General features: G+C 39.8%; 1 protein-coding gene across 3 annotated transcripts in view; it reads right to left on the bottom strand.

Annotated features, from left to right (window-relative positions):
* Positions 1–12,220, bottom strand: part of LOC127848898 (tyrosine-protein phosphatase non-receptor type 23-like) — an 81,274-nt gene that overhangs the window by 29,344 nt on the left and 39,710 nt on the right. The window contains exons 16-21 of one of the 3 annotated variants that reach the window (XM_052381568.1): positions 10,891–11,042; positions 8,504–8,697; positions 6,512–6,699; positions 5,945–6,132; positions 2,569–5,599; positions 1,803–1,961 (exon numbers count right to left, since the gene is read on the bottom strand). In XM_052381568.1, the coding sequence (XP_052237528.1) occupies positions 1,803–1,961; positions 2,569–5,599; positions 5,945–6,132; positions 6,512–6,699; positions 8,504–8,697; positions 10,891–11,042 (3,912 nt within the window). The remainder of the gene's footprint in view (positions 1–1,802; positions 1,962–2,568; positions 5,600–5,944; positions 6,133–6,511; positions 6,700–8,503; positions 8,698–10,890; positions 11,043–12,220) is intronic. The other 2 variants (XM_052381569.1, XM_052381570.1) reach the window with 2 other exon arrangements.

Below are 12,220 nucleotides of genomic sequence, written 5' to 3'. Positions count from 1 at the left end.
ATAGCCTGCACAGTCATAATCTGAAATATAGCCTGCACAGTCATAATCTGAAATAGAGCCTGCGCCGTCATGCTCTGAAAAAGAGCCTGTGCAGTCATGATCTGAAATAGAGCCTGTGCAGTCATGATCTGAAATAGAGCCTGTGCAGTCATGATCTGAAATAGAGCCTTTACAGTAAGAGGGCTTATACTTATTCCATCAAGGTCCTGCGCAGTAATGATTTGCAAAAGAAGGCTTATTTGAGACAATTGCGGGAAATCTGGTCTTTGTGCATGTGTTTAGTGTCATCCCAGATAAGCCTGTGAAGTACACACAGGCTAATCAAGAAAAACACTTTAAGTTTGTATGGAATTTCTTGTTAAAAGAAAGTCTTACCTTCACACAAAAAAAACAGTTAAGACAGAGAGTGTCAACCCTGATTAGCCTGTGTGGACTGCATAGGCTAATCTGGGATGACACTTTACACACATGCATTAAGGCCAACATTCCCAGAACAAGGCTCATATTTATACCACTGACCCGCACTTCCCATAGTGGTGTAAGCATAGAAGTGATACAACTATTACTTTTCAATTGTTGATGGTTCAATTTTCCTATTGAAAGAAAATAATTTTGGTCCGAAGCCCTCATTGGTCGTGCTGTTTCATGTCTCATGCAACATAGTTTTTTTTTATAGTTGACAAAATGCACTAGCGTATTTCAAGATTGAAGTATTTATTTTATAAAATTGACATGCGTCATTTGTAACATTAAAAACATACTCAACTGAATATCAAAGGTCACGTGTTAGATCCCCACTTTTGGAGTGTTCTTGAGATCCCCCCCCAAAAAAATATACTTGGTACTATTTCTTCTCATGAAATGGTCTTGAAAATGTTTCAATAACCATTTGGCTTTTGATGCATTTGAGCTTAAATAGTTTAAAAAGAAACTGAATATCAGGGTTCTCCAGGGATCTGCAGAATGATTCATAAGTTTCAGTAATTTCACAAACATCAAGACATTAAATAATCCCTCTATCCTTGTCTCAAAGAGATATCAAGAATTTTGCAGTAAACTGATGTATCTCATTCACATTTCTATTTGAGATATACTGGTTTTAATCCTCAATGTGTATAAAGTAAGGATGCAACAGGTTACGAAAAACATAACCGGGTTATTGTTTTGCCAAAACAGCTTATAAACCAGTTAACTGAACAATCTTTAGTATTAAACCTCTTAAAGTATATGTTAAAGATGTCTTTCTGCTCGTACATGTACTTGCTATAGAAACAAAAGTGATTTAAGATTGCTTTCGTTGATAACATATCAGTTTCTTAAAAAAAAGGTATTATAAAATTTATTTTAATTATTTTGTGAATGTATGATTAATTTTGTATTTAGTTTTCCTGCGTAAAAGCATGAAAAGTCATGAAAACTACACAAAATTCATTTGCATGTACAATTATTTTATGTTTGGTTGGGCAGCTTATATAACATTCGCGTCGTTTTGCAATGACACGTTCTGTGCAAGCTGGTCTGGAGCATCGCTAACCTCATATTGGATAAGAGACATTTTTCACATGATGCTGATGGTTGAGGGTTGATATAAGCACTGTTGTATGATAAACCTGAATATTACTCAAAAGATCAGCAGAATAATCTATAAGTTTCATCTGTAATTTACACTTCTCATTTCACAAATCATCATGACATAATACTCCCTCTATTGTTGTTGGATAATCAAGAATTCGGCGTAAAACTATCATATCTGCTAAACATTTCTCTATGAGATACAGTTGTGTGCAATCCTGCATGTGTACCTTGGGAGCGAGGACGTCCTCACTGGAAGGTGCTCTCGTTCCCGGACTGGATGACAGGATATCATCAAGAGAGGATGCGGTAGACAGCTTGCGATCCACAGGGATCTTGACCCCATCCAACTTGCGATCCACAGGGATCTGAGGAATTGGCATGGATGGCTGGAAAGACAAGAAACCGTCGGAGATGGGTGATACTCCCCAAAGTTTTTTTTTGTCACAATATTGAACTATATATTCAGATAAAAGGAAACGTCTTGAGGGCACAGTAGTTGGGGGGACAATAATTTTTTTTATAGAAAATTTCAAAGGGCCATAACTCTGTGAAAAATCATCCGACCAGAACCCGCTGATAATATGCACATCTCCTCTTGGTAGTGAAGCTTCCCATAAAGTTTCATTGAATTCCAGTCATTAGTTGCTGAGAAATAGCCCGGACAAAAATTGTGCACTGACGGACAGACAGACGCACACACGGACAGACAAAGCGGCACATATATGCTCCCCAAAATAAATTTTGGGGGAGCATAAAAATGAGACACATTGCAAATGTATGACAATAATACAAATTACCCAAACAAAAATAAAGATAATTATGTTGCCAATATTTGACATTAATATTTGTTTTTTTCCAAACAAAAGTAAAGAATTTATACATAACAACCAGTATACAGAGCAATATGGGAATATATGACATTCATATCTTTACCCAAACGAAAATAAAACTATTATATAAAAAGCCAATTTTATTTATTTTTATATCATTTACCTGATTCACAAATGCACCAACCTGAGACATCTGTCTGTGGACTATTACCGGGCTGTCAGACCTTGACCCCGTTGGCATGGTAACCCTAGTAACAGCAGCAGAAACAGCTGATGGCAGGCTTCTAGGCCCTGCAACCTGCACAACAGTCCTTGTGTCCACCACATTTGGGCCTCCAAAGCTTGTTTGGCTGTTATACTGACCTTCAACTCTTGAGGTCACTTGCGGTTGCTGTGCTGGAGGATGTATTTGACCTTGACCTTGGGCAGGACTTGGGCTTGCAGTCCTAAGGACTTGTGGCTGCAGCAAAGGCTGATTGATACTCGTTGAAAAGCTGACTGGAACCTGAGATTGGGGTTGCAGCGGGTGCGGCCCAGAGCTTGGTTGCTGAGAAACCTGGCCCAATGGTCCATACTGTTGAGCTTGATAAGAGTTATTATAGGTTTGCCCCGGCTGGGTAGATCTAAATGTGGTCTGCTGGGTGGGAAATGAAGCCTGTTGGGCCGGCTGGAACTGGGTCAATGGCGTTGATGACCTTGAAATTCCAGAAGTGTCCTGGTAAGTGGCCTGGGGATATCCTTGACCCTTACCTATTGGTCCTTGAGGGGCATTATGAAATACGGGCTGAATGTGACCTTGAGCCCCTATCTGAATGTTACCTTGGCTTACAGCCGGCATTGGTGGCAGAACTGTCTGCTGGAAAGTGCTTGCTCCAGTAACAGTGAGTTGACCAGATGTTGGAACCCCATAACCCTGACTTCCTTGTGCTATTTGACCATGCCCACCCTGTTGGACATGACCTTGAGCTGGACCCTGGGGTTGAAACGCTTGACCTATGTGCATGTTTGCTTGACCTGATGGCCCTTGCTGAACTGACATTGCTTGTCCTGTCTGAATCGTCCCTTGTGTTAATTGCCGGTTTGTGTTTGTATCTTGATAGTTTGGGACTGGTGGTCTGGTCATGTGACCTTGACCTTGTAGTATCCCAGCAGTGGGACCCTGTGCCTGTACAGGTGCAATTTGTTGTGGCCTTTGTTGCATTGCTGCATTGGGATTTTGATAGCTATCTTGCGGGATTTGCGAACTCATCTGCTGGAATGGTGCTGCGGTAGGCATCATATTTGTAGATTGAGGAATTGGACCTTGACCTTGTGAATGAAAAGGTGACCCATGTTGACCACCAGGAACGGATGCCATACCTGTCCCTAAATGACCTGAAATTTGGTTGCCACTAGGAATAACAGAACTCTGGTGTTGTGGTTGTTGTGGCACCATTTGGTTCTGCAGTATTTGCTGTTGTGGGATCTGCTGTTGTTGCTGGTGGAGCTGCTGTTGCCACTGTTGCTGAGGTGGATAATTCTGAGCTTGCTGGCTTTGTTGCTCGTTAAGTCCTTCTGGTTTGGCAGAACCAACAGAGATGGTACCAGTGAAAGCATGCTGACTCTGAGGGGTAACTGCCTGACTACCACTGTGATGAGAAATGGGGACAGTAACTGATGGCTGACCATAAGGGGTCACTGTTTGGCTCCCACTGGGTTGATACATGGGGCCTGTAAACACAGGCTGACCATAAGAGGTCACTGTTTGGCTAACACTGGGTTGAGACATGGTGCCTGTAAACACAGGCTGACCATAAGGGGTCACTGTTTGGCTCCCACTGGGTTGAGACATGGGGCCTGTAAACACAGGCTGACCATAAGGGGTCACTGTTTGGCTCCCACTGGGTTGAGAGATAGGGCCAGTAACTGAAGGCTGACCATAAGGGGTCACTGTTTGGCTAACACTGGGTTGAGACATGGCTGGGAAGCCGGTCTGACCAAGTTGTCCAACCTGCTGCTGTGGTTGAGGTGTGGCTGGTCGATAGTGTGGTTGGTTGCCGGGAGCTGGGCCCACACTTTGACTAGAGTAAATAGGGTTTGGAAACTGTGCACCTTGCATTGGCAGCTGTTGAGGAACATTCTGATGATTCTGATGATGTATTTGGGTTTGATTAATATTTTGACCTTGACCATGATACATTGGTTGTTGCCATGCCGACTGTTGACCTGGCTGCTGAACGTTGCTCAATGCAGCTGGTTGAAAAGGTGTACTGCCAGAGCTAGGGATGGCTTGGGCAGTGCTTCCTGGGTAAGCTTGGGAAACATGCGCAGGTTGTGGTGGTAACGTTTGCATTGAGCCAACCTGACCATTTGAATCCCTAGGATTTGCTTGTAAACTTATATTAGGACTTGCAGTATATACTCTCCCATCATTGCCTGAAGCAGTTATTGGACCTCCAACTTGAGACCAAGTGTTAGTATCGTTCCTTTGGTTAGTCTGGTTGGGCAAAGATCCTTGTTGGCCTGGCATGTAGCCATATGCAGTCACGTTATTGGACGGAATACTACCGATTTGTTGCTGAGTGGAGTTATTATTATATGCGTTCTCGACTGCCAAAGGAACATTCTGCCCAAACCTATCACTGTAAATGTAACCTTGACCTTGCTGCATTGGTTGACCTTGTTCAGGGAACGTGACATTCCCTGCATAATTAACAGCATCTGATCTTGCTGGTAAAGGGTGGGCCTGTTTATGTCTCAAGGAATGCTGAGGCACAACTGACTGTACCGAATATTGACCTTGATCTCCAAGGTATTGACCTTGACTTTGCAAAAACTGTGCCGGAGTTTGCTCTGCAAACTGTGCTGATTGCATCTGGTTTTCTTTCTTCCACTTCTGATCAAGAGGAACGTATTCTGATGAACTTGTTGGTGGCCGAGTTTGATTTAGAGGCAGCTGAGATTGACCAGATGGAATGCTACCTTGATCTCTGAAAGTTTGACCTTTAGAAAGATTGTTCATGTATTGCTGATAGTTGTTGAACTCATCTCCATAATTTGCACTTCTTTCATCAGGGATCATTCCCTGCTGGCCCCTGGCTGTTGGGTTCGGGTAGGGGTACATGTCACTGTGACCTTGTGTGAGGTCAGGTCCTGGTTGTCTTGGTAACACTCTTGGAGGATCAGATGGTCCCAGTCTGCCATCAAACCTTTGCCTAGAAAAGAAATTATTGTAAATTTTTACCTGTAAAAAACATACATATATAGTTTCTTACTGAAGCCTTTAACAGGATTACATTTAAGTTTCAGTTTTAATCTATTAATCTTAGTTGTGTGGCATCCAAAGCCAAATGCTTATTTAAACACTATTGAGCCCGTTTCCTAGGTAGAATCAGTACTTGGTGTCTTTGGGGGATATCTTAAGAATGCTCCCATAGTGGGGATCTATTCCGTGACCTCCCAGTTGCTAGGCGGAAAAAATCTCTATTAAATATGAATACCATGATTAACACACATGGCTCAAGACTAGAGCCGTGTTTTTATTGTTACAAAATACCCACCTGAAATGTTCTGGGCTAGCTGGAACACTCTCCGGTCCCCGTGGCAAGTGTACTGGGGAGGCAGTGCCACTGCTAGGGAGGGAACCAGTCTGTGAGTCATGTAGCCGGCTCCCTGCAAGATAGTCCTGTACACTGGGATGAGCACCAGTCACAGGAGGGGAACCATCCTTCTTGCCAAACGTTTTAGGCTGCAATGATGGATTTTTAGACACAATTTATAGAAGATTGATACCTAAACAAATTGGCTACCCTGACAAATCTCAAAGGAAACTTTAAATAGTTTACCAATGGAAAATATAATAACTATGCATGATTTAATAAATGGTGCAAAAATTGATTTAAATCTTTGTATAAATCACAAATAACATAACATATAAACTGTTTCTACACAACATCACAATACATACAATATCTGACATATTTTTAAACCTGATGGTTTCATAATAACACAATAATTATAATGATGCGGTTGTAAGTTTGTCTAAGTAAACAGAAATATTGACCTAAAATAAAACATAGTTTTAAAGAACCATGGAAGTTAATCACAAAAGTGATAACTATTAAAACCTTCATAAATGGCAGGTAATCCTTAAGTTTTGGCCCATCAAACACATTGCCCATGGGTGGAAAGTGCGTGTCGGCTGGTAGACCAGGGTATCCACTGTCCGGGGTATCAGACCTCCCTGGGGTGGGGCTGGATCTAGGGGCCTGGTTCCTCACACCCTCTGGGGGAGGGGCTGAGCTTACAGCCGGAGCTGAAGAATGTTTGTTTACATATTGCATATATGAGCCTCATTCTTGGAATATCTGGCTAAATGCATGTGCGTTAAGTGTCATCTCAGATTGGCCTGTGCGTTCCACACAGGTTGATCAGGGACAACACTTTCCGCTTTTATGGCAATCTTTTGTTAAAAGGAAGACTCTTCTTAAAGAAAATCCAGTTGTCCCTGATTGTGTAGTTGTCCCTGATTGTGTAGTTGTCCCTGATTGTGTAGTTGTCCCTGATTGTGTAGTTGTCCCTGATTGTGTAGTTGTCCCTGATTGTGTAGTTGTCCCTGATTGTGTAGTTGTCCCTGATTGTGTAGTTGTCCCTGATTGTGTAGTTGTCCCTGATTGTGTAGTTGTCCCTGATTGTGTAGTTGTCCCTGATTGTGTAGTTGTCCCTGATTGTGTAGTTGTCCCTGATTGTGTAGTTGTCCCTGATTGTGTAGTTGTCCCTGATTGTGTAGTTGTCCCTGATTGTGTAGTTGTCCCTGATTGTGTAGTTGTCCCTGATTGTGTAGTTGTCCCTGATTGTGTAGTTGTCCCTGATTGTGTAGTTGTCCCTGATTGTGTAGTTGTCCCTGATTGTGTAGTTGTCCCTGATTGTGTAGTTGTCCCTGATTGTGTAGTTGTCCCTGATTGTGTAGTTGTCCCTGATTGTGTAGTTGTCCCTGATTGTGTAGCGAGAACGTCAAGAAGCATGCATACAGGGGTAAAATGTTTTTTTAATAAGATATATGGTAATGCTGGTATATTCCTAACAATGATCAAGAGAGGGGATGCCATACAGGGGTATAATGTTTTTTAATAAGATATATATGTTAATCTTGGGATATTCCTAACAATGAGCAAGAGAGGGGATGCCATACAAGGGTACAATGTTTGTTAATAGGGTATATGGTAATGTTGGGAAATTCCTAACAATAAGCAAGAGAGGGGATGCCATATAGTGGGTATAATGTTTGTAAATAGGGTACATGGTAATGCTGGTACATTATTAAACATGGGCGTGCAAAAGAACACCCTTTATTGATGGATAGCAAACTAAACAGACTGAAAATAGTCTGAAAACTGGCATCACAAAGATAGTGTGTGGGTGGGGGGAGGGGACGATGGGCATACTTTATAAATAACAACACCAATATATTCAAAACAAAAAACACAGTCCATCAGTTTGTCAATATATTTGAATACAAATATAATATTTAACTTACTGTTACCAAAGTTCCATCAAAACAAGGCTATGAATGTACAGCAATAAATACAGGTGCCATTTAAAAATCCTGATAATTGAAAGACTGTTCATTACCTCCAAATTAATCTTTATTTGTACATGTGTTAAATTTTATAATCCAAGCATATGTCAATTTGTTAAACCATTATAAGGAGCTGAACAATACTAAGTTTTATCAAAGTATCTATAGTACTCTTTAATATTGCAGGACGAATATTTGCAAATGGATGGACATTTCAATAGACATAGCTCACTTATAAACCACATCCAGAGAACACTAATATGGAGCCTATGATATGTAGATAACAACTGACTTCAAACCTACTTCATGTGGTGTGGTATGCAAATAATTTAAAGTTTAACCCTTTCCCCCATAAGAAGCAAAGTGGAAATGGCTATGTGCAAACAGCACTGTTTGCTTCTCATCAGTATCTACGGGTTGGAATTGAAGCCTTTTAAACTTAAATTTTAATAAGAAAAGTATTTAATCAAATTTAACTTGTAAGGGACTACAAATGCGTCAAAATATGTATCTAAGGGGTAAAGGTTTAAACAATATTTACCTTTTGGCTTGATCTTGTCATACATCTTCTTCCTTTCTTCCTCCTGTACCTTGCAAACACTCAGACATCGCATTCGCAATCGCTCCACGTTAGTTGCAAGCTTGCGGTAGAATTCCAAGCCTTTCTGTGACTTTGACTGAAGATCTTCGTAAACGTCATATGAATTGATAAGGTCTCTTATTGTCTGCTCTCGCCTAAAAAAGATTCAAATGGTAAATTTTACAATTGAACAAGAAATGTGTTTGTCAGAAACACATGCCCCCTACTGCGCCGCTTTGATTTTTTTTTTATTATATCCCTTTAAAAAATATTACTTCCCTTGTAAAAATGATCTGTACCTGCCAAATGATAAATATAAATGATCTCCCTTTATAGCTTGTTACTCCCCTTTGGTTTTTTTTTTTACCTTTGACCTTGAAGGATAACCTTGACCTTTCACCACTCAAAATGTGCAGCTCCATGAGATACACGTGCATGCCCAATATGAAGCTGCTATCTTTAATATTGCCAATGGCCATTGTTTAAGTTTTCTGTTTAAGTTTTCGGACTGACAGACTGACTGATGGACAGACTGATGGAAAGTTCAACTGCTATATGCCACCCTACCGGGGGCATAAAAAGTTACTTCAAACAACCTGCACTAAGGGATAGTAGATGTGCATTCACAAAAATGATTTGACTTATTAAGGTTAAACTCTTTCCCTCATAAGAAGCAAAGTGAAAATGGCTTTTGCAACCAGCATAAAACCAGAACAGCCTGCGAGTAACTCGCAGTCTGTTCAGGCTTTATGCTGTTTACAGCTCATCAGTAACTATGGGTTGGAAATGAAGCCTTTATAACTTGAATTTAGTAAGAAAGGTATTTAATTAAATGTAATTTTCTCAGAGACTACAAATGCGTCAAAACACATATCAATGTGAAAAAGGTTTAAGAATGATAAGAAATGACATTTCAATTTAACTGTAAGCTAAAGTTTTGTCACTAACATGACTTTTACCCCTGCACCACTTGGTCGTCTTTGTTCAGATCAACTAACACATGATCATAAATAACAGTACACCAATTGTTTATAAGATATTACGTGCATGTTTAACTGCTTTCTGAAATCTTTATTATGGCATACTTGTGAGGGAAATTTTGATCAGATGTTTGGCAAAAATTGTCATTTTTTGTCATTGGGAAACAGCCTTTTCGTACTTTTTGCAAATGTGAATCAGCCTGTAAGAGTCTGTAATTTTGGGCAAAAAAATCACGGATGACATATGTTAAGCTTCAATTTAATTGCTTGAGAATTGTGAAAGCGGTTTGCATCACAAAATCATGTCCACAAACCAACCAACCATCAGAGTGACCCCTATTTTTCCCCTGCTTGCTGGAGCCCGATCTTGCCCATATGACTAAAATAACTTACCGGTGAAAATATTTGGAGCTGATAAATCTGTCTACACCAGAGAAACAGTTTATTTGACACTGTTGCATGATTTATGCAACTGCTCAATATCATCACACAATATACAAATTGGTTGAATCAATATCCCCTGCCAAAAATAAATTGTGTGACAGACGGACTGATGGACAGACTTACGGATGGACTGACTGACAGATGGAGAGACAGACAATGCTAATTCTATATCCCTCCGCCCTTGGCGGGGGATAATATATGTGACGTTTATAAGCATTGAATAACATGAGTCAAATGGCAGGAGTTTGTTTTCAGAAGAGCCATTTAGGTTTGAGTTTGAATAAGTGATACTGTTATTAACAAGTGTGATACAGCCCATCAAGACATCAGTATCATGTAATATTCCATTTTATTTTACAACTTTGCGATAATTAAATGACAATATATATACAAATTATTGCAAAATAGTAAATGTAATTGTATGAATCAATTTTGAGATTTTGTTGTTTTTGAGCTTAGGCTCTATTTTACGCTTTTAAATGTTTTTGGAATGTTTTGGGAGAATCTGATATCAACTGGTTGAGAAATAGAGTGGAAATAATCAAAAAACTTTACTTTGCGAAATTCAAGGGCCATAACTCCAAAGTGTTTGGTGAGATTGGGCTGGTTATTTAATTTGGCTTCATTTTTATGCTAAAACATTAAAAGAAAGTTTTGTGATGATAAAAATAAAACCTGGTTGAGTTAGAAAGTGCAAACCAAAAAGTTATGACAGACTGACTCGAATTGGGTGAGTAAACAAAATATTAATTTTTTTATTGTTTTACTATGTACTCTAAATTGCTATAAACGCTTCAAAATAAAAGTATAAGGTATCATATCTTACCATAATCTATAAAGACCAGGTAGGATATACCAAATAAAAACCGTAGGTAAACTGTTCTTTTTTGTTGTTTTTTTAGAGAAAATGACAATATTGCTTACTTAGCCAGTGCTTCACTAGTGGCTCTTCTAACGGAGGCATATTTAGCATTGGCGTCCGTTAATGCACGCAGGATGTTGTTCTGTGCAGAAAGGTTCTGGCGAATCAGAGACGTAGTCTTCTCATGTTTCTTAAGTTGCTCCGAAAATAGACTCTGGAAACAGGAGTTTTTCTTTTGTTCGATGTTTGAAAAGACATTTGGAAAGTATGACACCTCTGTAATACATGAATTTCATCATAGCGTATGACTTATATCCTCGTAATCGAGGTTGTAGTGGTGAAGTGGATATGGTGTCCACCTAGCGATCGGGAGGTCATGGGTTCGATTTCCACTGTGGGAGCGTTCTTTAGATTTCCCCCATAGACACCAAGTACTGGTCTGGTGCCAGGAAAAGGACTCAAGAGTGTTTCAAATAAGCCTTGGGCTTTCTATGCAATCGAGCTTAAATAAATAGGTTTAAACTAATAAGTAATACATGTACAGCTGACTTGTGAGGCTGAGTTAAATTTCTGCAACAATTACAAAAACGCTTAACTTTTCCATGTACATCTGTCTTGGGCCACATCTTATCAGAGATCAGAAGACAAGTTTATGTTACAGCTGAGTGTTTAATGGGCCACATCTTATCAGAGATCAGAAGACAAGTTTATGTTACAGCTGAGTGTTTAATGGGCCACATCTTATCAGAGATCAGAAGACAAGTTTATGTTACAGCTGAGTGTTTAATGGGCCACATCTTATCAGAGATCAGAAGACAAGTTTATGTTACAGCTGAGTGTTTAATGGGCCACATCTTATCAGAGATCAGAAGACAAGTTTATGTTACAGCTGAGTGTTTAATGGGCCACATCTTATCAGAGATCAGAAGACAAGTTTATGTTACAGCTGAGTGTTTAATGGGCCACATCTTATCAGAGATCAGAAGACAAGTTTATGTTACAGCTGAGTGTTTAATGGGCCACATCTTATCAGAGATCAGAAGACAAGTTTATGTTACAGCTGAGTGTTTAATGGGCCACATCTTATCAGAGATCAGAAGACAAGTTTATGTTACAGCTGAGTGTTTAATGGGCCACATCTTATCAGAGATCAGAAGACAAGTTTATGTTACAGCTGAGTGTTTAATGGGCCACATCTTATCAGAGATCAGAAGACAAGTTTATGTTACAGCTGAGTGTTTAATGGGCCACATCTTATCAGAGATCAGAAGACAAGTTTATGTTACAGCTGAGTGTTTAATGGGCCACATCTTATCAGAGATCAGATGACAAGTTTATGTTACAGCTGAGTGTTTAAGCTCCAAAGAAATGCCTTAAAAGAATTACATGTGA

The sequence above is a fragment of the Dreissena polymorpha genome, chromosome 10 (genome assembly GCF_020536995.1).
Source record: "Dreissena polymorpha isolate Duluth1 chromosome 10, UMN_Dpol_1.0, whole genome shotgun sequence".
Classification (NCBI taxonomy): Eukaryota; Metazoa; Mollusca; class Bivalvia; order Myida; family Dreissenidae; genus Dreissena; species Dreissena polymorpha.
Note: the sequence above shows the minus strand (reverse complement) of the source record. Positions and strands in the feature narration are given on the sequence as shown.